Source organism: Enhydra lutris, unplaced genomic scaffold (genome assembly GCF_002288905.1).
Source record: "Enhydra lutris kenyoni isolate GAN:26980312 unplaced genomic scaffold, ASM228890v2 scaffoldscaffold22, whole genome shotgun sequence".
In the NCBI taxonomy this organism is placed as follows: Eukaryota; Metazoa; Chordata; class Mammalia; order Carnivora; family Mustelidae; genus Enhydra; species Enhydra lutris.
Genome location: NW_019154106.1, coordinates 14,341,985 through 14,366,741, shown reverse-complemented (window position 1 = coordinate 14,366,741; position 24,757 = coordinate 14,341,985). Strand labels below are relative to the sequence as shown.

Genomic DNA, 24,757 nt, shown 5'->3' with positions numbered 1-24,757 from the left:
TGCCTGGGTTGCTCAGTCATTAAGTGTCTGCCTTTGACTCAGGTCATGATCTCAGGGTCCTGGGATGGAGCCCCTCATCAGGTTCCCTGCTCAGTGGGGAGCCTTCTTCTCCCTCTCCCTCTGCTGCTTCCATGGTAATGTTCTCTCTCTCTCTCTCCGTCAAATAAATAAACAAAATCTTTAGAAAGATAAGGGACTAAATTCTGAGGACCTAATGCACAATATTGTGTTTATAGTTACAATACTGTATGCGATACTGCAGAGTTGCTAAGAGACTAGATCTTAAACGGCTCAGCTGGTTAGGCAAGAGGCTCTTGCTTTCTGCTCAGGTTGTGGTCTCAGAGTCATGATCTCAGCATCCTGAGATTGACCGCCATCTCCAGCTCTGCCCTCACTGGGGAGTCTGCTGGAGTCTCCCTATACCACTCTCTGCTCTCTCCCTCTGCACACTCGCTCTCTCTCTTTCTCAAAATAAATATAATAAATCTTTTTTTTTTTAAACCACACACTTAGCAAAGTAGTGAGTATTAGTGCTGTGTTAGCAAATTTTGCTAACCAGCTTTCCACAGTATAGAACTAATTGCTTGTATCATTATGCATATAATTTACTCTGGATTCACTGGCTATGCCTATGTTTAAAGATGTCAGTGTTTAAAGATGTCAGATGTCAGTTACCTCTGCAGAGGTAACGAACTATGATGAAAGCGTGGACCTATATTATTGACTCATTACATGCAGACATTGATAATGTCTTACTGAGACAGTTATATCTGTCACTAACTGGTAGCAGGTACACTATGAGAGGCATATGAGTTACTGATATAGACAGTGAAGGGAATGAGGGGGACTGGATTATCTAAATTAACATAATTTATTTTGATTTAACTTTCCCTGAATTTCTCTGGAAAGTCAAGAGAGATTTCTGTAGTGAACTTTTGCTGGTCATTAGCCCAACCTCCTATTTCGGTCTTGAATTCCCTAGTTTCCAGAAGTGGTTACTTGTCTTCCACTCTCACAAACTTAGGCACAGGGATTTCACGAATTTTATAGATCAGTCTATTCCATTTCTGACACTCTCTTATTGAACTTAAAATGCCTCATTTAATACACTTCATCTCCTTCTTTTTAGTTCACACATTAGACTAAGACTTGCTTATAAGAGCCAAGATACAGATAAAATCTGAGCTTCAATGCATTCCAGTTGTCTTAGGGAAAAGCAATGTGCTAGAAGCTGGGCTTCTTTATGCGTCTGACATTGACACCCATCTGTCCTTCCACTTCAGTCTGATTAAATTATGTTCTTGCCATGTTGTTCTTTATGACAGCACCTAATTTATAGGTAAAATGTCCAAATATGGGACACCTGGGTGGCTCAGTCGGTTAAGCATCTGCCTTCGGCTCAGGTCATGATCCTGGGGTCCTGGGATTGAGCCCCACTTTGGGCTCCAAGCTCTGTGGGGAGCCTGCTTCTCCCTCTCCCACTCCCCCCTTTCTAGAGCTCTCTCTCTCTCTCTCTGTCAAATAAATAAAATTAAAAAAAAAAAAAGTCCAGATACTATTAGCTAATTGAGAGGATATTTTGACAAACGGAAACAGAAACATCCCCCATTTATTTGTTTGTTTGTTTGTTTTCCTACTTCTATACCATCTGCTACTATGTCTCAGAATTGCTGAAAGAATTTCACCCTGGACAACAGAGGAGTCTCATTGTCCCACTTGGGCTTTACTGGTAATCTGAAAGATTTTCACCAAAACCTTCTACAATGGCACCTAAGTAGCCTTAGACACTGGATGAATTTTAGCTTGTACAATTGTAGCAACCATTTAAGAGTGCCCCGTATTCCTTTTATTTTTTTTTTAAGTTTTATTTATCCGTTTTGGGGGGGGTTGCTGAGGGATAGGAAGAGAGTGAATCCCAAGCAACTCTGTGCTGATTATGGGCCAGATGTTGGGCTCAATCCTGTGACCCATGAGATCACAACCTAAGCTGAAACCAAGAGTCACGCTTAACCAACTGAGCCAGCAGGTATCCCAAAAGTGCCCCCTATTTTTGTATGGTCCTCCAAATGCATGTTCTTATCCCTGTTTACTAAACAAGACACTTCAGTGAGTTTGATGCAGGCAGGCTGCCTCCACGCACGCGGAATGTCCTGCAGGATCAGCCAAGGGAGTCCTTTGGTTTCACACAGGATAGAAACCAAACCTGAGCCAGGAGGAGGTAAAAGCAGACTTTATTGAAGATATATATATAGAGAGAGATACAGATGGAGCATCCAGGAGACTTGGAAAAGGAAAAAGGGAGCCTTGTCTTCGGGGTGTGGTGTTTTTACTGGTGATTGTGGTCTGGTGCACGTATCTTTTCAGGCAACAGGAACTGGTCAGAAGGATGGAGTCGAGGGTGTTTTTCCTACGTCAGTCATTCCCTGAAGCCAGGGGTCTTGGCCCTGAGATAGGGACAGTGGTCTGGAATAGGCACATGATGGCTCTGCTCAGTCATTCTCTATACATCATCTACTGTGCTGGCAGACTCCAGTGACATCTCTACATCTGTGTCCCTTACAAGGAGGACATATGCTATTCATATTATGAGGCATGTGGAGAGTGGGGTGGGTTGTAGGGGCTAGAAGAATAGAAGTCAGGAAAAAAAAAAAAACGAAAAGATATCCAGGTTTTTCTCTTACAGGGTCCCTTCAGGTTCCCCTGTCTCAATTAGATCATGAGCAAACCGGAGCAGAGCCAAGTTAAGTCGTCAAATACCTCGTAAACACCCAAATAATAGCTCTTTGGTAATATTATTTTCCAAATAATTTGTATGTCTTTCACCTTCCCCTACACATAACACCCACAACTAACTTTATGTGCTTACATATATGATACAAAAATATATTTGAGGCACATACTTGAACCCAGTGTTTTATTTTGCCTCCATGAATTTAATAAAAATTAACTTTTTTTTGATATTCCTTTCTTTTTTTACCTGGATGGTATGGTGGTGTTGAGTAACGAGATAAAAATACACAGTCGTTAAACTCTGAGTATTCATCACCCGACATTGAGGGGAATGATTTAGGAAACAGTCGGATTCGACAATGCTCTCAGGCATAGGGTGGTATGTGAACCAAGCTTAGTAAGTGCTGGAGGGAAGGAATGCCTGTGGAGGAAATGACTGAGCTGTGAATTGCAGCACTATAATCCAGCCACCCTGGTTGTCTTTAAATTCCACAGAGGACGTGGTCCTGCCTCCCTCAGGACCCTCTAATTGCTGATCCATCAGCATAGAATGCTTTCTCTACCTACCTGCATCCATCTGGCTATTCCCTACTTATCTTTTAGATCCCATATTAATTGTCTGCATTGACAAGAAGTACTTTTTTTTTTTTAAAGATTTTATTTATTTATTTGACAGACAGAGATCACAAGTAGGCAGAGAAGCAGGCAGAGAGAGAGAGGAGGAAGCAGGTTCCCTGCTGAGCAGAGAGCCCGATGCGGGGCTGGATCCCAGGACCCTGGGATCATGACCTGAGCTGAAGGCAGAGGCTTTAACCCACTGAGCCACCCAGGCGCCCCAGCAAGAAGTACTTTTTAACTTCTGTTTTGTTTTGGGAGGCAAATTAATGCTCAGAGTGTTAGTTTGTCTTTGCACATACACAAGTCCACCGTGGGAACTTTCCTAGCCTATAGCACATACAACAATGTCTTTTAATAAGACGATAAAGGAATTAAATACTCCAGTCAATGATAGAGTAATTGCAGTATGGCTCCAGGCAGGGGAAGGAATGAAGTCCAGATTTAGTCGAAGTAGACTTTTATAGGAGTTGGTACCCAGGAGAGATGGCTTAGTGAACCCAGAGCTGATGTCCAGCTCCCTGGACAAAAATAATTTTTTTTTTTATTTTTGGGCAAAAATAAAAGCCCCCTACTGCTAGAGGGTGTTGCTAGGGAACGACAAAATCAGCTGATGAGCAGGATGATCTTCACAGGCTGCTACCTGACTCTCTGCTACCACCACTGGCAGTAGAAGAGTCACCTTTACCAGGCAGGAGCTAATTGCTCCAAGGTCATTGGAGAGCTAAGTATAGTCGACATGCAATTTACATTGGGCTCAGGTGTGCAACAGAGTGATTCCACACATTACTCAGGGCTCACCAGAAGTGTGTTCCTCATCTGTTGCCAACGGTGTTGCTGTAATATTATTGACTATATTATCTATACTGTACTTCTCAATCTCTGTGACATAGTTTATAACTGAAAGTTTGTGCCTCTTAATCCCCTTCACCAGTGTTGCCCACCTCCTCAACCCACAACCCCTTTGGGAAACAGTAGTTTGTTTTGTGTATTTCTGCTTTTTGTTTGCTTGTTTATTCATTTGGGGTTTTGTTTTTTGTTTTTTGTTTTTTAGATTCCACGTGTAAGTGAATTCATATGGTATTTGTCTTTCTCTGTCTGACTTATTTCACTTAGCATACAATCCTCTAGGTCTGTCTATGTCTGCAAATGGCAAGATGTCATTCTGTGTTATGATTGAATAATATTCCACTTCATGTATCTATATCCATCCCACACCTTCTTTATCCGTTTGTCTATTAATGGACACTGGCTTGCTTTCATATCTTGTTTATTGTAAATAGCACTGCAGTAAACATAGAGGTACATATTGTAGCTTTGTCCAGACAGTACTTTCTCAGGGAGTCCTCCCAAGTCTCAGTACTTATAGTCTAAGTGCCCCTTTGCCAAAGTTGATTCTTCGTGTGTTTTTAATAACAAGCCCCCTGAGCAGTTGAGCTACTGAGTTATTATAAATGAAAACAGATGAGGTAACAAAATCCTAGAAGACATATTTCATTCTTGCATGAAAACAGCATTACTCTTTACTTTTTTATGATTTTTTTTTACATTATGGGTAATTATAGTTCATTATAAACAATTTAGTGTTACTTAATTAAATTATAATTTACATTAGGCAATAATATTTATTAGTAAATAAACTGCCAGATTCATCATGAAATTCAGAACACGTAAAGATACTTAGAAAATATTCAAGAACATTTAGAAAATCCAATTCATGCACAAATAAAAGATTGAGGAAAAGAAATTTTGCAAAGTAGGAGTCTAGAAATTTCCCACAAATAAGGAGTACCAAATATAAATTCAAGACATAAAATGAATCATGGAGTACTTAGGGAATGATATATTATGGCATGACTGGTAAATGTATAAATACTCATTGAATCACACCACAGTAGTCAAAACGATTTTGATTTCCATGAATTATAGTGTAAGATTGGGAGAAAAAATACATACATGTATGTTTTCAATGAAACCACTTTTTACTTTTAAGGTTCTTCAAGGCATCTTTCACATCCTTGTTCCGTAGGCTATAAATCAGAGGGTTTAGCATGGGAATCACAAGGGAGTAAAACAATGAAATAATTTTGTCTTGATCAAGAGAGTAGGAAGAACTCGGCCGGAAATACATAAAGAGCAGAGTTCCCTGGAAAATCGCAACAGCAGTTAAGTGGGAGGTGCAGGTGGAGAAAGCTTTGAACCTCCCCTCCCCTCCGCAGAGTTGATCTTTATCACTGCTAGGATGATATAGCAGTAAGACACAAACAGCCCTGAAAGAGTAATCAGTTCAATGAAGCCAAAAATGGTGAATATCACTAACTCATTAACCTGTATGTCTAAGCAAGACAACACAAGGAGAGGTGGGACATCACAGAAGAAATGGTTAATCACATTAGACCCACAGAAACAGAGCGGAATGTGAGTATGGTATTTACTGAAGCATCTACAATTCCCACCATGTAAACCCCAGCCATGAGCAAGGAGCACAGTCTGCTGGACATGCTGACCGTGTAGCGCAAGGGGTTGCTAATGGCTTTGTACCAGTCAAAGGCCATCACTGCGCGCAGCAGACACTCAGAATCTACAAAGGTACAGAACACTAACCATTGCAGAGCACAGCCATGGAAGGGAATTGACTTGTTCTTGGCAATGAAGCCTACCAGCATCCTGGGTCCAACTGCTGTAGAGTAACAGAGGTCACTGAAGGAGAGGTGGCTGAGGAAGAAATACATGGGTGTGTGAAGGTGGGAAACCATTCTGATTAAAACGATCATCCCCAGGTTTGCAACAAGAATGATTAGATAGACAATAAGAAATGTGATAAATAGAGTCATTTTAACTCCAGGTTCATTGCTAATTCCCAAGAGAAGGAATTCATTCACAGAAGAGCAATTTTTTCCATCCATTCTCCTTAAATCTTCCAAAATGCTACAGAAATCATCAAGAAATGGTAGACTGAAGTTCTAAGTCTTCTTGACACTCAGAAAATTATCATCTGTAAAGCAAAAAGGATTTATTTCAGTATATCATATTCTTTACGGTCTTATTCTTCAGACAGTCCAGACAAGTTTCACTGTTGCTGACAAAAGTTACAGTATTTGGGATAGGACAAAAGAAAGTCTGATTCCAAATTTGGAGATCGTCCATAAGGTATATAATCGGGGTGCACCTGCATAGCTTTATCCCAGTAGGCAATCATGAATGAAAGCTCATTACAAGTCAAATATTACATGAAAGGAATACCTCAATTAAAAACAAGCTTGGAGGGGAGCCTGGGTGGCTCAGCAGGTTAAAGCCTCTGCCTTCAACTCAGGTCATGATCCCGGGGTTCTGGGATCGAGCCCCGCATCTGGCTCTCTGCTCAGCGGGGAGCCTGCTTCCTCCTCTCTCTCTGCCTGCCTCTCTGCCTTCTGCCTACTTGTGATCTCTGTCTGTCAAATAAATAAATGAAATCTTAAAAAAAAACAAGTTTGGAATATGCATTCTTATATTTTAAAAATAAACATCTAATTGACCATAAAGTGATTACATTTACTGAGTTCTTGAAGAATCATGATCTGTTTAAGCCTCTGTGTTAAGTTCAGAAACAATAAACATCTCTCTGATCTAAGAATAATGAGTGAAATATGTTTGTGACAGTTCCCATTCACACTGTTTTTAATATTTTTTGAGACATTAGATATATTTTAATAAACTTTTCTCTAGTAATATATTACTACTTTGCCATGTTTTTATTGCTTACAATCAGGAGTGACCTGATGCCAAAGGATGTTTCTCTTGGTCAGTTAAAAAAAAAAAAAAAAAAAAAAAAGAATACTAAAAACAAGTGTTTAACACATACATAGTATTTAACACATACACTTCTGATTTCTTTGGATTTTAAACCTGACTTGTTTATTAAAAATAGAGGTGGGAACAGAAGTAATAAACGTATCTTTTATAGCCTTCTGTGTATGTGTGTGTGTGTGTGTGTGTGTGTGTGTGTTTGCATGGACCTGTCTTTCCGTTGGTGAAAACTGGAATATGGGTGATCTGATTTTGTTTCAGATTTGAATAAATACAATATGTGCTTCCTAGGGGGTTGAATTTATACAAATTAGCATTTGTGTTTTGACACCTCCACTATCACCGGTAAACAAAAGTAGAAAAAAAGCTTAACTTTCCATATGCCCTTTTGCAATCATTGAAAAACCCAGTGTTTTTCTTTTTTAAATATGATTAAGATATAAATAAGTAAAATTGTTTATTTGCTAATCAAAATGAATCTGATTCACCCTACTTATATGAGAAATACCTCCCTTTTTGCCATTAGATTACAAACTATTAACCAAAGGAAATAAATTTTAAAAATCATTTTTTTAAATATTTGATTCCTCATTTTTCCAAATATAAACATTTTTTCTTGACTCTTTAAATTTACTGATTCAGGGGTGCCTGGGTGGCTCAGTGGGTTAAAGCCTCTGCCTTCGGCTCAGGTCATGATCCCAGGGTCCTGGGATTGAGCCCCGCAACAGGCTCTCTGCTCAGCCGGAAGTCTGCTTCCCCTTCTCTCTCTGCCTGCCTCTCTGCCTACTTGTGATCTCTGTCAAATAAATAAATAAAAATTAAAAAAAAATAAATTTACTGATTCAGAAACCTACCTGTGATGGACAAATCCTTCTGTGCTTGCCCATAGCAGCTGAACAATACAGACAGGTTGCATTTTATTTTCACTCAGTGTCATTTGGGACTGAAGTTTCTCATGCCTTTGCCCTCACAATCTGTACTATACAAATCTAATTAATTAGATGTCTAGTTCTGTGTTTTCCCTCATGAACGTTGCAACAATTTCAGCAAAGGCTGAATTTCAATTCTTTGCACTTGCACCGAATGGATCATCTTTAGGAAGATGAAATGATTTTTATAGTATGATTCATTGCTACACTGAGTCCATACCATCTTCCTCCAGTCAGAGCAGACTTCCAATGAAACTCACATAGACTTTCTACTTAACTATTTTATCTGTTAACTATTATCTATTCTGTTAAATTTATTCCATTAATAAGTCTATTAAATAAAATGATTATTTCCTGTTTTGTATTTGTATCCTGTTTCCTTTCTTTCTGAAACAAATTCTTTCACCTTTTCACTTAGAAACATAACGATTCTTCAGTGGTTATATTAATACATTTTTTTCATAAGTATGTGTATTTCCATTTATTCAACCACATCACCTAACTGGATTTCAATTATTTATGACTATCATATCCACCGTGCATGGCACTTTCTCTTGTATTATCTTTCTTTTATTTAGATATGTGTCTACATTGTAAGTTCCTTAGTAGTAATAGCTGCCCTGAGCTAATTTCTGTATATCCTGCAGCCCTAGCACCAGCACCGGTACAATTAATGTCTAATTGAATCTTTGTTCTGAAGTCTCTTAGGTAGAAAGGCTCATGAGTGATGGACAAATATTTGAAATAAAGAGGTTTTGCACACTGTTTCAACTAATATAGATCACATATGTGTGCATGGAAGAGGGTTTAAGAAAAAACAAGATTCTATTCATTTCTTAAAATTTTTCTTTGCTATTATTTCAATTTTTACAAAGTTGAGAAGTTTGGGAGTATAATTTTGTGTCCTCTCCAAATCCCTTCCAACAGTTATGATGTAATATTCAATGATCTCTGAACCTTTTCCTGTCCTTTTGGTCCCTGGGACCATTGATGACCATCAGCAGTAACCAGAGTTAACCCACCCTCCCCACTGACCTGACTGGTATAAACTTTCATCTACCTTTCCTTTCTGTAATGTGAAAATCAAGTATCTCTTCAATAAGTGCATTTTGTTCTGTGTGTGCTTGCAAGGAATAAGAAAAATTCATTCACAGGTACCTATGTATTTAATTTAAATATATGAAAAGCTAATAGCAAAAGAATGGGAAAATGAGAATTTCCAAGGTTCTCCTACTGACGATGATAGTTGTGTCTAATTAAAGATGGTTTCAAATTCTCTGACATTTCTCCCATGATGTCTTTCCCTCATCCCGTTAAATTGGGCTGCCCTTTGGCTGCTTTGATGAATCCAGTACAGAAAAAATAACTATCTTTCTGGGAATAGCTTTCAAGAGGCATATAGTTTTTTTACAATTATATTTTTAACAAAGTTAATAGTAATCAAATTAGAAACAAAGAGATGCTCCTGAATAGGGGAATAAATAAATGGATTAACATAGTTCCATGATGTGGAACATTATATAATCATTAAAAAGGAATACATTAGAGTCCTGTATGCTGGTGCAGAAGGATTTGCAAAAGACTACAGTTAATTGGGAAATTTAACATGTGATGAATTATATATACACTATTTTCTGAAAAGCAAGTGATGATCATATATTTACTAATGAATGGGCATGATGAAAAATAAAAGAAAAATAAGCTGTTATCATAGGTCGTGGGATTTTTGAGGTGTATATTAGGAAAAAAAGATTTAGCATACTGGAGAGGAATGTGTAGAATCTAGTAATAAGGGGATAGATTATCACTAAGAAAATAAAATTCAAAAGTCTATAAGATAATCTCATTTAAAAAATTGTGTGTGTGTGTGTGTGTGTTGTGTGTGTGTGTGTCTTTTCATTTATGTGTTTCCATGACTGTATTGTTTCCTAGTTTTACTGAGGCACAATTGACATGTAACATTGTACAGGTTTCTCCCACTTTTTGAAAGTTTGTGTCATACCACATCCTTTTTACAAAAGACCTACATTTGTACCTGCTTTTGCTAACTTCTCTGATGTGTGGGAGTCACTCAGTTTCTTGATCTCTTTCAGAGGGAACTGTACCATGTGTAGCTATTCATTTGGTGTGTCTGTGGGAAGAGAGGTGTTGGAGCCTCCTATGGTACCCTATTTAAAGACTTCCCCTTGGCCCTGATAATATTGCCTTTGGAAATAGCTATTTGCCATCGGTCTCTGGGGATAGGTGAGAAGGATGTGATGTAGAGTGACTAAGAAGGCAAAGGAATGATGAGGATTGAAGTTCACAAGTGAAAATACATAAAGCCTTTTGATACGGTGTCCTCTATTTATGTAAAATACTGAGATAGTCATTATAGGCCATCTGCCCCAGCTTCTATTTGAGTCATGATTCCCTAAAAAATATTTTCCATAATATGTTATTCAATTTCACAAATTCACAGAGAGGAGGCCCACAACTAATTGAATGAGTCAATTCTACTTTTGTAATTCCATTTATAGGGCTTCAAATGTCCTATTCTCTAGTTTAAACCACTAGATTTGATAAAACAGCCAATATATAGATCAATCCATTTTTAGATGCTGTGATATATAGTTTTTATAAGGCAGAGAGATGAGTTAATCATAGGTTTACACACTCTTAAATTAGTAGTAATCCACTGACAACACATATTTCTGGGGCAATAAACTTCAAACATTTTCTACCATGCTGCTACTGATAAGGAATATCTCCGAAAGAGGATATGTTAATTGGAAAAGTTCATAGAGGTGGAAACCTTACAGCATTTTATTAAAAAAATAATAATAAAATTGTCCATAGGTTTTTGTAGTTGTTGTTGTTGTTGTTTTTCCATCATGATACTTTGTGAAAATTCAGAGCATCCTACAAATACTCCTTTGAAAGCCAAAGAATCTTCTTGGGCTTTGCTTCCATTCTGAAATGTTTTCACACAAAGGCATTTTGCAACAGCAACGAAAAAATTGAAGACATTCATTGACTTGTAACTTCTGCAATGGTAATGGTTAATTAAGAATGTCTTTTTTAAAATATTTTATTTATTTTACAAGTAGGCAGAGAGGCAGGCAGAGAGAGAGAGAGAGAGAGAGGAGGAAGCAGGCTCCCTGCTGAGCAGAGAGCCCAATGCGGAACTTGATCCCAGGACTCTGAGATCATGACCTCAGCCGAAGGCAGAGGCTTTAACCCGCTGAGCTACCCAGGTGCCCCAATTAAGAATGTCTTTGAGCCTTACATAATATGTTAGTATTATATTATTATAATTATAATATAATAATATATTATTATATATATTATATATATTATCATATATATTAAATATATATTATATAATAATATTTTTTAAAAATTTATTTATTTATTTGACAGACAGAGATCACAAGTAGGCAGAGAGGCAGACAGACAGAGAGGGGGAAGCAGGCTCCCTGCTGAGCAGAGAGCCCGATGCGGGACTGGATTCCAGGACTCTGGGATCATGACCTGAGCCAAAGGCAGAGGCTTTAACCCACTGAGCCACCCAGGTGCCCCAAGTTAAATTAATATTCTTAATAGAAGTCGTTGTTAAGTCCATTTACTCTAAGACTGTAACTATTCATGAGCCAAGTTACAAAAGCAGAAATCCTTGATGTATAACATTAGAAGAAATCACGTTACAACAACTATAAATGGGTGAATATACATAGCAGTTTGAGCAGGACAGTCACAGTTCATGCTTATTTTCCTGGCATCATTACTACTAGAAGCCCATCATCCTCAAGTGTCCCAACGTACACATTTACCCGGGCTCTACAGCATGTTTTTTGGATTTGTATAGTATTCTCTTCAGAAAAATAACAGTAACCCAAGGAAATGGCTGGAGACCTTTAAAAGGTAAAACGATTCCATCTTTAAGAGCTGTGATGGTTTAGGGGAAAAAAAAATGGTACTAGGAAAAATGTCTGTGCCTATAAAGAATAATTACTTTTGGAGTATCATTTTTTATTATAATTACATTACTGTAATTTCCTTCTATAGAACTGGTGGTAGGATGAATACCCGGGGCACAGGGACCCTCATTTGTAATAAGAACAAGGTAATTCTTATGCAGACATAATAGGGAGCAAGTTTTGAAAGCACTGGCAGTTCCTTAAATACATAGATATTTCCTCTACTATCTGCCACTATGTCTAAAATATCTCTGTACTCCAAACTCGTTTATTTAGGTTCAAATACATGCCGTATAATATGTTGTCTCAACAGGTTGATGCAGTACTTTGATTATCAGAAACTAGGACAGAGATAGATGAAATCAATAAATAGCAAGAATGCACTTGGTACTTGGTAACTGACTTACAGATGTAACTGTTAGAATATTCTTTCTATTCTCCTTAATAGCGTGGCTGGGCTACGGACATGGGGGAAGGTATGTGCTATGGTGAGTGCTGTGAATTGTGTAAAACCGATGATTCACAGACCTGTACCCCTGAAGCAAAGGATACATTGTATGTTAATAAAAATAATTAATTAAAATTAAAATTTAAAAATAATAATTTGCAGGGATAGTGTTTACCATCATTTCTCTCTCTCTCACACACACACACACAGGCTGATAAATCTATATCTACATCTATCTATATCAATCTATCTACATCTATCTCATTCTATATATAGATATCTATCTATATATATATCTGAATTCCAATCAAATATCTTTTGGCCATATTTAACAGATGGTGATTCTGTTTAAAATTTGTAAACATGAATTAAATATGGTAATACCATAAAACCTTTATCTTGAGTTCATGTCTTTATTATAAAAATAATACGGGCCTGTGTAACTGGAGAAAAGTCAACCTGAATAAAAATGACGGATAATGTGCAATTTCTTTTTGAAACTGAATGAGGAGAAAGTATACCATTTTTGTTCAACGACACTTAGGACTTACATCTCTAAAGTCTATCTTAATTCACTATGTCATAAAAATATGTAGTTAATTAAGACTTTCTTCACCATATATGAGACATTTGTTCTTTTATGTGAACTGAACATTTTTATTTGTATGAAAAAGGAAAATAACTAAAGAAAAATTAAATAATAAAACCACAAAAAACATATATTAATATTTACAACTGAACTAATGATGCTTTTCTTAGATGCATGAAGGACACACTAATGCTCCTTTTCCCTCCTGAAAGCAGGAACTAAATTTCCCATGTGGTACGTGTCTTCCTCTCTACCAGAAAGGAGACATCTTTAGAGCCAGAGAAATTCAGGTTCAAAAAGGATATATAAACAACCCTTGTTACTTCTTTACTAGTTTACTACCCAAGTCGGAACATCTTTATATTGTTTCTTTGTATAGAATATATAAAAGCTGTTTGCTTTGGTCACTGAGTCTCCTATTTCTGTAAGTACGGGAGCATACACAATTAAATTTGTTTTTCTCCTGTTAATCTGTTTTATGCTAATTTAATTATTAGACTGGCCAGAGAACCTGGAAGGGAAGAAATGAAAAGTCTACCTTTTCTATAATATACAATTCTTTATATCATACATAACTGGAAATGAGTGAAAATGTGCATATATGATTCCTCATGTGCTGTGTTTCTTTATGGAAATGGACTTAAGAGAAAAAAGAGACCATTTTGGGGAGTTGCTTTCAAACGCTAGGAGTTTTCATGAATTATTTCTCTCATTATTATAAAATATCACTTATTTATGATGTTATCTCATCTATTCCAACTGGTTATTAATAACCTCCTCGTACAGATGCAGACATTGGCATCTGGAGTTGGTTTTTCTGCCTGCAAAGCTTTTGCTCTCAATAGATTCCTGATGACAGCATCATGAAAAATCCCTCTTAGGCAATAATTCTCTCGGCTAATCTCATGGAAGGCTCGCATGTGTTTACCTTAAAGTCTCCTTTGAAAACTAACAAACCAGTGATGACAGCTTCTCAGGGTTTTAAGCAACTGGGAGCTCCTCTAAGTGTGCTCTGTAATGCAGCAGCATTTCAGCCTGCATGATTGATGACTGAGGGAAGCATGGAAGGAGGGTCACCAGATGGAGACATAGTCTGTGCTTATATTACAACTGAACTCTTGAACATCACTTGCACTGGTGCAGAGAGAACATAATGAGGAGGGGGCTGCATTGCAGAATTCCAGAGACTAAAGAGAAAATAAGAATATTGGTGACCCTGAGGCTGTGCACCATGGCAGCCCCAGGCGATAATCTCCCGACTGGCCATATTCTGAGTGACCTTTTACAATATGCTAAGCAGGACACTATACCTGACATCACAGATTGCTACTGTTGGTAGATATGTCCAGATAATGTGTAATAATTATGCACAACAGCTATGTTTTCTGAGTCTTTTTTTTTTTTAAGATTATTTATTTATTTGATAGGCAGAGATCACAAGTAGACAGAGTGGCAGGAAGAGAGAGGAAGGGAAGCAGAGAACCTGACATGGGGCTCAATCCCAGGACCCTGAGATCACGACCTGAGCCGAAGGCAGAGGCTTAACCCACTGAGCCACCCAGGCGCCCCACGAGTTTCTTTTCTTGAGTCCTCGGGGTACTCTCCTATTTATTCAGAAACTTCACCTGAGTTAGCAGGGGGGTTGGCATTGCTTTTTGTTTGTTTTCTCTCTTTTATTAGTGTGTTGTTTTTGTTCCTTGCTTTCTATAAAGCTAGAACAATCCCCAACGAAATTAGTACCCTTTTAAATTTGGGAAGTGTGATGGTCCTGACACTAAGATACCAAAAGTATTGGTGAGGGAGATATTATAGATGCAAGGCAAAGCCATGTAACCAATTGCTACTAATTGCCCATGGGTTCAACTCAAGAAACTGATCTATTTTTGTTACCCAAGACATTTTCTACCATTGTTTACTTCTTCAGTACCTATTTAGAGAATGTGAAATTGTCCTTGGTTCTTCCTTCCATTCTTTTCAAATTAATTGTTCCCTCAGGCACTCCCCTGTCTCCAGGGTCCTGAAAAATCCCTCAGGCTCCATTTTGTTCAACCAGGAACTAACCTTAGCCTCTCAAACAGGGCTTCTCCTCAAGATCATGCAAACTAGGGGTGCCTGGGTGGCTCAGTGGGTTAAAGCCTCTGCCTTCGGCTCAAGATCATGCAAACTAACTTCCCTTCGAATACTCTTTCCCATGATTTACCCCTGAGCTTGTGTGACTAGATTATTATTACATGTTAGGTAGCCTAATTTAATTCCTGATGGATCTCAGTTTTAGTTAAGAATGGAGATTGAGAATGGAATTTCATTCCATTCCAAATGAGAATTTCATTAAGAATGGAATTGAAAAAAGAATGTTTTTAGGAGACATTTTATACATGAGTTACAAGCAACTGAGAAAAAAATTATCTCTAACCACAGGTTTCTGAATAACCCTCACGATACCAAACAATCCTATACGTCGGCGCCCATCCACCCAGATCACACTGTTTAGAATATAACTATCTGTCCCTGAAACATTGAGTATCGTGACAAAGAGTTCCTGGCATGATGTAGGTACCAAAGTTTACTAAGTTTCCCTGCTGCCGGAAGAAAGACTAGAAGTGCCTGTAGGTGGAGAAAGGCATTGTTCTGGAAGCAAGTCAGAATTTTTAATAACATGAAGAATGTGCACTGAGATATTCTATGACATATGTGCATTGCATCAATTTTATGGATATATTGTGAACACTTACTGTGTTGAAGGAACACAAGATTTAAGAAAAACCCTGTGGTTGCTTACAATCTGATAGAAAATGTATTTTGTGGGGCGCCTGGGGGGCTCAGTGGGTTAAAGCCTCTGCCTTCGGCTCAGGTCATGATCTCAGGGTCCTGGGATCGAGCCCCGCATCAGGCTCTCTGCTCAGCAGGGAGCCTGCTTCCTCCTCTCTCTCTGCCTGCCTCTCTGCCTACTTGTGATCTCTGTCAAATAAATAAAATCTTTAAAAAAAATGTATTTTGTTTTAGAGAATATATTTGCAGTACATATAATTTTTATTTGAGAAACTACACTGCAAATTTTTCAGAAACAAAGATTCCTTTCACTCAGAACCAGGCCAAAAAAAGAGAACATTACTAGCATCTTTAGAAATCATCCCAAGAACCACTGCAAAATCATGTTGTAAGGACCTATTTTACTGTCCCTGCTCCCCTTCCCCCAGGGGACTTAAAAAACAAGTCCTGGAAACCAGCTCCAGGTGTGGAGGCCAAGAAAAACAAGGCTGTACCCACTTGGAGTCTAGCCCTGACATAAGTACAGCCATCTTGGCAAAGCAAAAGCCGGCACCTGGCACTGTAAGAGTGGGTTAGCATAAGAATGGCCATCCTGAAGGCCGGGAAGCCATTTTACTGAGCGTCCCTAACCAGCCCACAGGTGCACGTAACTTGAGATAAGAGAAAGTAGCTAAAACCTAAGAAACAACTTAATCATACACAACCATGGCCGTTAGGCGATGGCGCCATGGGGACCAGATGTTGAAGAAAAACAAAGAGTTAACTTGCAGAGATCACAATTCTGCAAGACAGGAGTCTCCCTTGGTTTGCAAATGTCCTGGTGATTTACAACAAAAAGGGCTATCTCTTCAATGGCCCAATTTCCAGAGACAAAAGGCTCAGTTCCTCAAGGCCTAAGGTCGCCCTCCCCACCATAAAACTGAGGGAGTCTGAGGCAGAAGGAAATGTAAATAAAGTTAAATTTCTTCTAAACCTAAATCTCACTTAACCGCCAGGATGGCACCAGGGTGACACCAGGGTGGCAAAAGGTTAAACAAAGTTAAACTGTCAAAGTGGGGCACAAGAGATGTATGTAGCTATGGAAAAGTGCCTTGAAAATGCTATATAAACCCTTGGCTTTGAGTGCTCTGGGTCCTTGTTGAAACCCACTGAGCCGGGCTGGATACTTGGACCCCAGCGAGCTGGAAATCAACCTCACTGTGTGACTTGCATTATTGAGAGTGTTCTCTGTCTAATTGAGGGGTGGTCGACTCCGTACCCTAACCATGTCTAGTGTGATAGGTCAATTTGTAAGTTTTTTTTTTTTAATTTCATAAGTCAGTGGTTACTTTATTTCTTAATGTTTCAAGATTTTATTTAAATTCTAGTCAGTTAACATATAGTGTAATATTAGTTTCAGGAATAGAATTAAGTGATTTTTCACTTCCATATAACACACAGTGCTCATCACAAGGGCCTTCCTTAACAGCCATTATCCATTTAGCCCATCCCCCACCTAATTCCCATCCAGAAACCCTCAGTTTGTTCTCTGAAGTTAACAGTCTCTTTCATAGATTGACTTCTTCTCTTTTTTCTTTTTTTCTTTCTTCTAAGTTCATCTGTTTTGTTTCTTAAATTTCACCCATAAGTGAAATCGTATGGTATTTGACTCTCTCTGACTGACCTGTTGCACTTAGCAAAACACTATCAAGCTCCATCTATGTCGTGGCAAATGGCAAGATTTCATTCTTTTTGATGGCTGAATAATATTCCATTATATAAATGTATAACATTCCATCATGTTAGGGTGTGTATGTGTGTATATGCATATATAATCTCACTATAGGTAGATTTAAGAAACAAAACAAATGAGCAAAGGAAAAAAAGGAGAGAGAAAAAGAGTGACAAACCAAGAAACAGACTTTTAACTCTATATGGATATATCTTAGTTGTTTTCAGTCTAATACTATGATAAATAATGCAATGATGAATATTTTGTACATGTATTTGGGCAGACATTCACTCATTTCACTTCAGTATAAATCTGGGAATAGAATTTTTTGTCACAAGACATTTATATGTTCAGCATAGACAAGCATAGAGTTTTACAAAGGAAAATGCTAGTTCTCCTCTCTATTCTCAACGTGTAAGAGCCCTGATTGGTCCACATCTTCCTCAATACTCAGCATTTCCACTGTTTACCCATTTTGCAATTCTATAGGTGAGTCATAATATACTACATTTAAGAACTCATTTTTATTCCTTGAATACCAAGAAAGTTGAATATCCACTCTAGAAATGTCTATGAAATTCTGAATTTTCATAAGTGTTCACTAAAATGTCTCATATTTACAAGTACTTGGCCTTCAGAAATTTATATTACCTGGCTTTACGTTTAGGGAGAGGAAGTCAACAATTAATTGAATCAGTCAGTTCTATTTTTGGAATTCCATTTCTAGGGTTTAAAAGTTTCTATTTTTTAGTTCAAACCCACTAGATCTGATAAAACAGTCAATATGTAGATCAAATCAGTCTTTAGATGTTGCAAAATATGGTTGTCACAAGGGAGCAAGGCTGGTTAATCAGATTACATATTAAAATTCTCCAAGTTTAAACAACAACCCCCCTACACTCTATTTTTCTTAGACTTGTATATTTAAAACATTTTTTCTCTTCCATGCTGCTGCTCATAGTAACAATTTCAAAAGTATATCTGTTCATTGAGAAAATATGGTACAGATGGAAATCTTGTTATTAAAAAAATAAATTTCTTCACAGTTTTGTTTTTTTTTTCCAAGCATGATATCTAGTGACAGGTCATAGTCTTCCACAAGTGCCCCCTTAAAAAAAAACAGAGAAACTATTTCTTCTACTCTGAAATGTTTCTGCACAAAAATACTTAAAAATAGCAGCTACAAAATCTAAGAAATTCAATGGCTTTTAGCTTCTATGATTGTAATGGATAATTGAGTGTAATGGATAATGGTTCTTCCAACATAACAATATTTCCATGTTATTTCAACAAGCTGCCTTTTGCTTTAACCATCGGAAACTAGACTAAGCAAAGATGAAATAGAGCAATATCAAGAACACACACACACAAATGCTCCTTACTTCTAGGGGAGTTAATATGTAGGTCTTTATTGATCTACTATTTTAGTATTCACAACCATTTTATGCACTTTCTTAAAAGTTGTAATATATATAACACAATAGAATGTATAATATGTGTATTCTGGCCACATGACTTACAATCATATAATTGCATTACTAACTTATGATAAATTCTCAAAAATGTTATCTGGTGTTTTTAATTCATTATTTACTTTCTCTTCCATTTGGTGCCCCAGCGTATAGGCAGGTGCTTTGGAAAATGGGGATGAAATGTTCAATCCTTGACAAAGAATGCTCCTGGTCTCCTACTAGAAAAAGGGATTTCATAAACAGAATGATATTAAAACAGTGCTTAAAGAAGATGTTTTACTGGCATTACAAAAATGGACATTCAGTGAGGACTAAGAAGGGGCAGAGAAGGAAGGAAATTTCCCTGAAGCATTGATAGAGGAGTTGATTTTTGATAATTATAGCACAATGAAGTATTTTACCAAGACCCCTTCCACTACTCTTTATAACCTAACTATTTTGATTTCTTTTCTTCTTTTTTATCCCCCCCCCCAGCTTTCTTAGAATAGAATTGAATATAGCATTGGGCCTTTTTAAGTTTTACAATGTGTGTTTTGATATAGATATAATTTGTGAAATCTTCACTGCTGGTAAGGTTAATAAAAAATTCATTACCCACTTAGTTACCAATTTTTTGTTGTGTTGAGAACACTTAAGAGCAAATTCTTAGCGAATTTCAGTTACACGATACAGTATCATTAACTATAGTCACCATGTTGTACATTACATTCCCAAAACTTATTCCTCTTAAAACAAAATGTTTGTATTATTTGACCAACAGCCTCCCATTTCCTCCACACCCTAAACCCTGGTAATCTCCATTCCACTCTTTGCTTTTATGAGTTCAACTTGTTTAGATTCTGCATGTAAGTGAGATCGTACAGTATTTGTCTTTCTCTGTCTGATTTACTTCACTTAGCATAACATCCGTCATCAAGGTCCATCATGTTTTGGCAATCACACTACTTTACTTCTAAAGAGTCATGACTTGTCTACCTGAAGATGTCTCTAATTGTCAAATAGTCTGCCTGCTATCTTTACTTCTCCCAACTTGCATATTTTGAGATCTGAGACTCTGTATCTCGAGCCAGTGAAGCCTTTCTTTTACACTAGATTTAGAAATTTTCTTTGGATAAAAGCCCCCTATTTTTACTTCATGATGAGCCTGAAACTTGTGAATTATTTGGTGCTTCATTAAATAATGTTGATTACTTTGAATAGATTATAAGATTCATTAGTAGGAACACTACCAGATGTACCATGGAATATAGAGCCTTTACATACTCAAGTCACTTAGTAAACCCACATACATCTAAGTGTAATAAATTAATATTTGAATGAAAAAATGAACAAATAAAAATCTGGCAAAATTAGAAAGGTCAGAAAAGTTTCCCATTAAAAGGGAGTGCCATATATAAAATATAGACACTTAATAGAGTACAATATATTCAGGGAACTGCAAAATTATTATGATAGAGCTTTAAAACAAACCTATTTTGTTAGATTAAGGTTTTTAAGACTATTTTCTTTCTCTTGTGTTATGCAATATAATTTTACTAAAACAACCACCACAATGCATGTGTGTGTGTGTGTGTGTGTGTGTGTGTGTGTGATATAAATATTTAAAACCACTTTTTAATTTTCAGCTTTTTCAGGGCCTCTTTTACATCCTTGTTCCGTAGGCTATACACCAGTGGGTTTAGCATGGGAATCACAAGGGTGTAAAACAATGAGGTCATTTTATCTTGATCAAGGGAGTAGGAAGAACTCGGCCGGAAATACGTGAAGAGTATTGTTCCCTGGAAAATTGCAACAGCAGTTAGGTGGGAGGTGCAGGTGGAGAAAGCTTTGAACCTCCCCTCAGCAGAGTGGATCTTCAAGACTGATAAGATTATATAACAGTAAGAGACAAGCACTCCTGAAATGATACTCAGTTCAATGAATCCAAAAACAGTGAATATCACTAACTCATTGACCTGTGTATCTGAGCAAGACAGCAATAGGAGAGGAGGCACATCACAGAAGAAATGATTAATCTCATTCGATCCACAGAAACATAAGCGGAATGATAAAGTCATGTGTAACAAGGCATCTGCTGTTCCCAGCATGTAAACCACAGCCATGAGCAGGGAGCACAGTCTGTTGGACATGTTGGCTGTGTAGAGCAAGGGGTTGCTAATGGCCTTATACCGATCAAAGGCCATCACTGCCAGCAGCAGACACTCAGAATCACCAAACATACAGAAGATCAAGAACTGCAGAGCACAGCCAAAGAAAGGGATTGATTTTTTTTTGGCTTAAAGGTCTACCAACATTTTGGGCCCAACTGCTGTGGTATAACAAAGGTCACAGAAGGAGAGATGGCTGAGGAAAAAGTACATAGGCGTGTGAAGCTAGGAATCCATTCTAATTAAAGTGATCATTCCAAGATTTGCAAAAAGATTAATGAGATAAACAACAAGAAATGTTGTAAATAGGGTCACTTTCATCCCAGGGTTATCGGTAATTCCCAAGAAAATGAATTCTGTAAAGGATGAGCAATTTCCTTCATCCATTCTTCTATACTTTTGTCTAAACTTTTGAGAAAATGGTCAAGAAAATGATAGATGAACATGCAAGTCTTCTGACCAATGACACAATATCTGTAAAGCAGAATACAATTTCTTTCTGCAATTGTCTTTTATACTCATAAAATTACTTGGTCAGTATCACTCTTTAAAGATGCATTACTATGAAATATGACAGTAATAAAAAATATCTCTGGTAGGTGGTTGAGGAACTTTGATCTAAATCTAGATGTCATTTATAAGGTATGCAACTTTCTACAAGCTCTTCTATTTATCCAAGCATTACCTCCATTGTATCAAGGAAGATATTTGAATGAATTGATACCTCATTACATCTTCTAAATTATTTGGAAGAAACCCCAATGTTATAGAGACCAGGCTGTAAGATGTAGGACTAAACATTTTTGTAGGCTTGAAAATAGTCCATGAACACACACACAAAAAGAGTATATTTAATATATCCTTTACAAAATATGATTAGGTTAAAAGATTTATTTTGGTATTAGTTTTAGAAATAATGATCATGTCACACACAAATAATAATGAAAATAATTACGTTACTTATCCTCATCTGAGTTGTCCTTATTGTTTGCTGAAACATGAAGTAAGTATTATTGACCTTTCTCTAGAAATGTGTTATTGTTTTGCCACAGTACTCATTACCTATTTGTGGAGTGGTTTGGTGCCCAAAGAGGAATATCTTAATCAAAGAGAAGGGCTAAAATAAAGTGAAAACAACAGAATTTAATACATACATTTGCCTCTTTGGATTTTGAATGGACTTTTATATTAAAAAATGGAAATTAGATGGGGCAACTGGGTGGCTCAGTTGGGTAAGCATTTGACTCTTGATTTCGGCTCAGGTCATGATCACAAGGTCATGAGATTGAGTCCTGTGTAGAGCTCCATGCTCACCATGGAGTCTGCTTGAGATTCTCTCTTTCCCTCTCCCTCTGTTCTCCCCAACCCTGCTCTCTCTGTACCCTTCAAAAAAAAAAAAAAAAAAAAGGAAATAAGATGAGAAACAATAAATGGTTCTGAGAGATACAAGCTTCTCTTCCTTGTATGTGTGTTTATGTATGTGTGCATCATGTGTTTGCACATGTATATGTCTCTGTTGTACCTGAGAATAGAAAGTGGACAATACACTTGTTCTTTAGACCAAAGTGAATATGCATGTGGTTCACATGAAGGTGCATTTGTGCATGTTGTTACTTGTAAAGTGGTGCCTTCATTATTTTTTAAATAAAACAAAGCAGAAAACACTTAAATTCATGTTTATACTTACTTAGTGATGAAAGGAATAGAAGCTTTCCTGTAAACCAACATCAAAATAAAATAATTAAAAAGTAATACTGTGAATGCTAAGTTCAGATAGATGCTTACAGTTTTAAAAAGAAAATATTTTCGGCCATTAAATTGCAGAGTTCATTTAATTGAGTAAGCAGGCAAAAGATGCTTTATTCAAAAAAACTTTTTTTTTTCCTAAAAGGTAAGGTTTTCCCCTATAATCTTTAAATTAAAACTTCGAAGCCTACCTGAGATGAGCAGGTCTTTGATGGCCGAACAATAGGAGGGTAGCATTTTATTTCAGCAGGTGCTTTTGGGACTTAACTCTCTGAAGCTACTGCCCTACTACTACTGAGGCTTTGATGTTACACAAACATGCCATTAATTATTTCTGGTTTTGTATAGCCCCCTGTGAATTCAGAAACAATTTTAGCGAAGACTGAAATTTACTGCTCACTACTGTCACCCAGTTGATTTGTGCCAGGAAGAAAACCCCAAATTAATTTTATAGTATGCTTCAGCTTCTCTGAATTTAAATCATTCTCCTCTAGTCAAAGAGGAAATCTAATGAAACCTAAGTCAACCCTTCATTAATCATTTCTAGCTCCTTTCAATTGTTCTTTTTTTTTTCTGTATTTGAAACACTCCTCTTCACACCACATTTAGATATGTTACTACAGTCTGATAGTACTTCCTTTTTTATTGAAGCATCATTGATTACTGTAAAGTTCACCCTTCCAGAGTATACAGTTTTTTGTTCTTTTTTGTAAATATATTTTTCAGGTTGTTGAGCCATCACCACTGTCTAACCCTAGAAATGTGAAAGTCATACCCATTAGGCGCCATACCCCTCGCCCCCTCTCCCCTTCCAGAAACCACTAACCCGCTTTCCAGTCTGCAGGCTGCCCACTCCGAGCATCTTGAATGAACAATGTCATCCATGTGTGTTAAGTCATGTGGGGCTTCTTTCCTCCAGCCCAATGTTTTCAGGGTTGATCCATGTGGCTGTTTGTGTCAGAATTTTTTTTCATTTTATGGCTGAATAATACTTCGTTCTACGGAATTAACATAAGGTTAATTCATATACCAATTGCATGAACACGTGAGTTGTGTTTGCCTTTTGACTATTGTGAGCAATGATGCTAAAAGCACTGTTGTCAACTGTTCGTTGTTTGCAAAGATGCTCTCCTCAGGGAGCGTGTCTTCCCATCCGCCAGGGAAATTTCACCATTTCATTGACTTTGGGACTCCATCACCTTCTGTATACTTGTTACATTCTGTATTGAATTGTGTTCCTTTTTGTTTATGCAAAAATTATATATAAAATACAAAAATATACTCTATTTGAGGCTTCAGGAATAAGACCAATGTTTAGATTTTGTGTTTTCTAAACTCCCAGTACAGGTATTTGCAAAAGTGGTTGCTTTCTAAATATCCATCCTTGAGTCTTTCTGGCTATTTGAAATGGAAGGCGATGTGCAAAGAATAGTGATATCTTGGATTTGGGGATTTTTTCTAATAATATGTCTCATATGTGCAAGGATAATGCGTTTAAAGAATTTCACCTCGATGCTGATAATTCTGAAAAAGCAGAGAAAAAAGGAGGTGACTGCTCTCTTATTTTTCCTAATGGCCCACTAACAAAAGTTTGCTTCTAGTTCTTAGAATTTTAAGGGCTGTTGGTCTTTGTTTAAAAAAAAAATAGTTATGTTTACAACAGAGAACATAAAATGTTTCCATTTACCTAATGCCAAGACTGTTATCTGATCATTATGAGACGCTTATGCTACTTAGTCAATAGGCAAAAAGGGGTTTCTCTGTCAACTGGGGTGATTGTTCTTGAATATAAAGGGAACGAGTGATTATTACCATAGAGTTAGGGTAGTGGGGTGTGTTCCTGGAATGCAACTTTT

The 24,757-nt window shown here is 37.2% G+C and overlaps 2 protein-coding genes across 2 annotated transcripts; both read right to left on the bottom strand.

The window, feature by feature from the left end:
• Nucleotides 1-5,311: 5,311 nt before the first annotated feature.
• On the bottom strand, nt 5,312-6,251 carry LOC111150140 (olfactory receptor-like protein OLF2). The gene is given in 3 exon segments (XM_022507520.1): nt 5,312-5,557; nt 5,560-5,756; nt 5,759-6,251. Coding segments are annotated over 3 exon segments (936 nt in total).
• Nucleotides 6,252-20,609: 14,358 nt separating this feature from the next.
• On the bottom strand, nt 20,610-21,542 carry LOC111150132 (olfactory receptor 5W2). Its single transcript, XM_022507509.1, is given in 1 exon segment — nt 20,610-21,542. A coding segment is annotated over 1 exon segment (933 nt).
• Between the last annotated feature and the right edge of the window lie 3,215 nt (nt 21,543-24,757).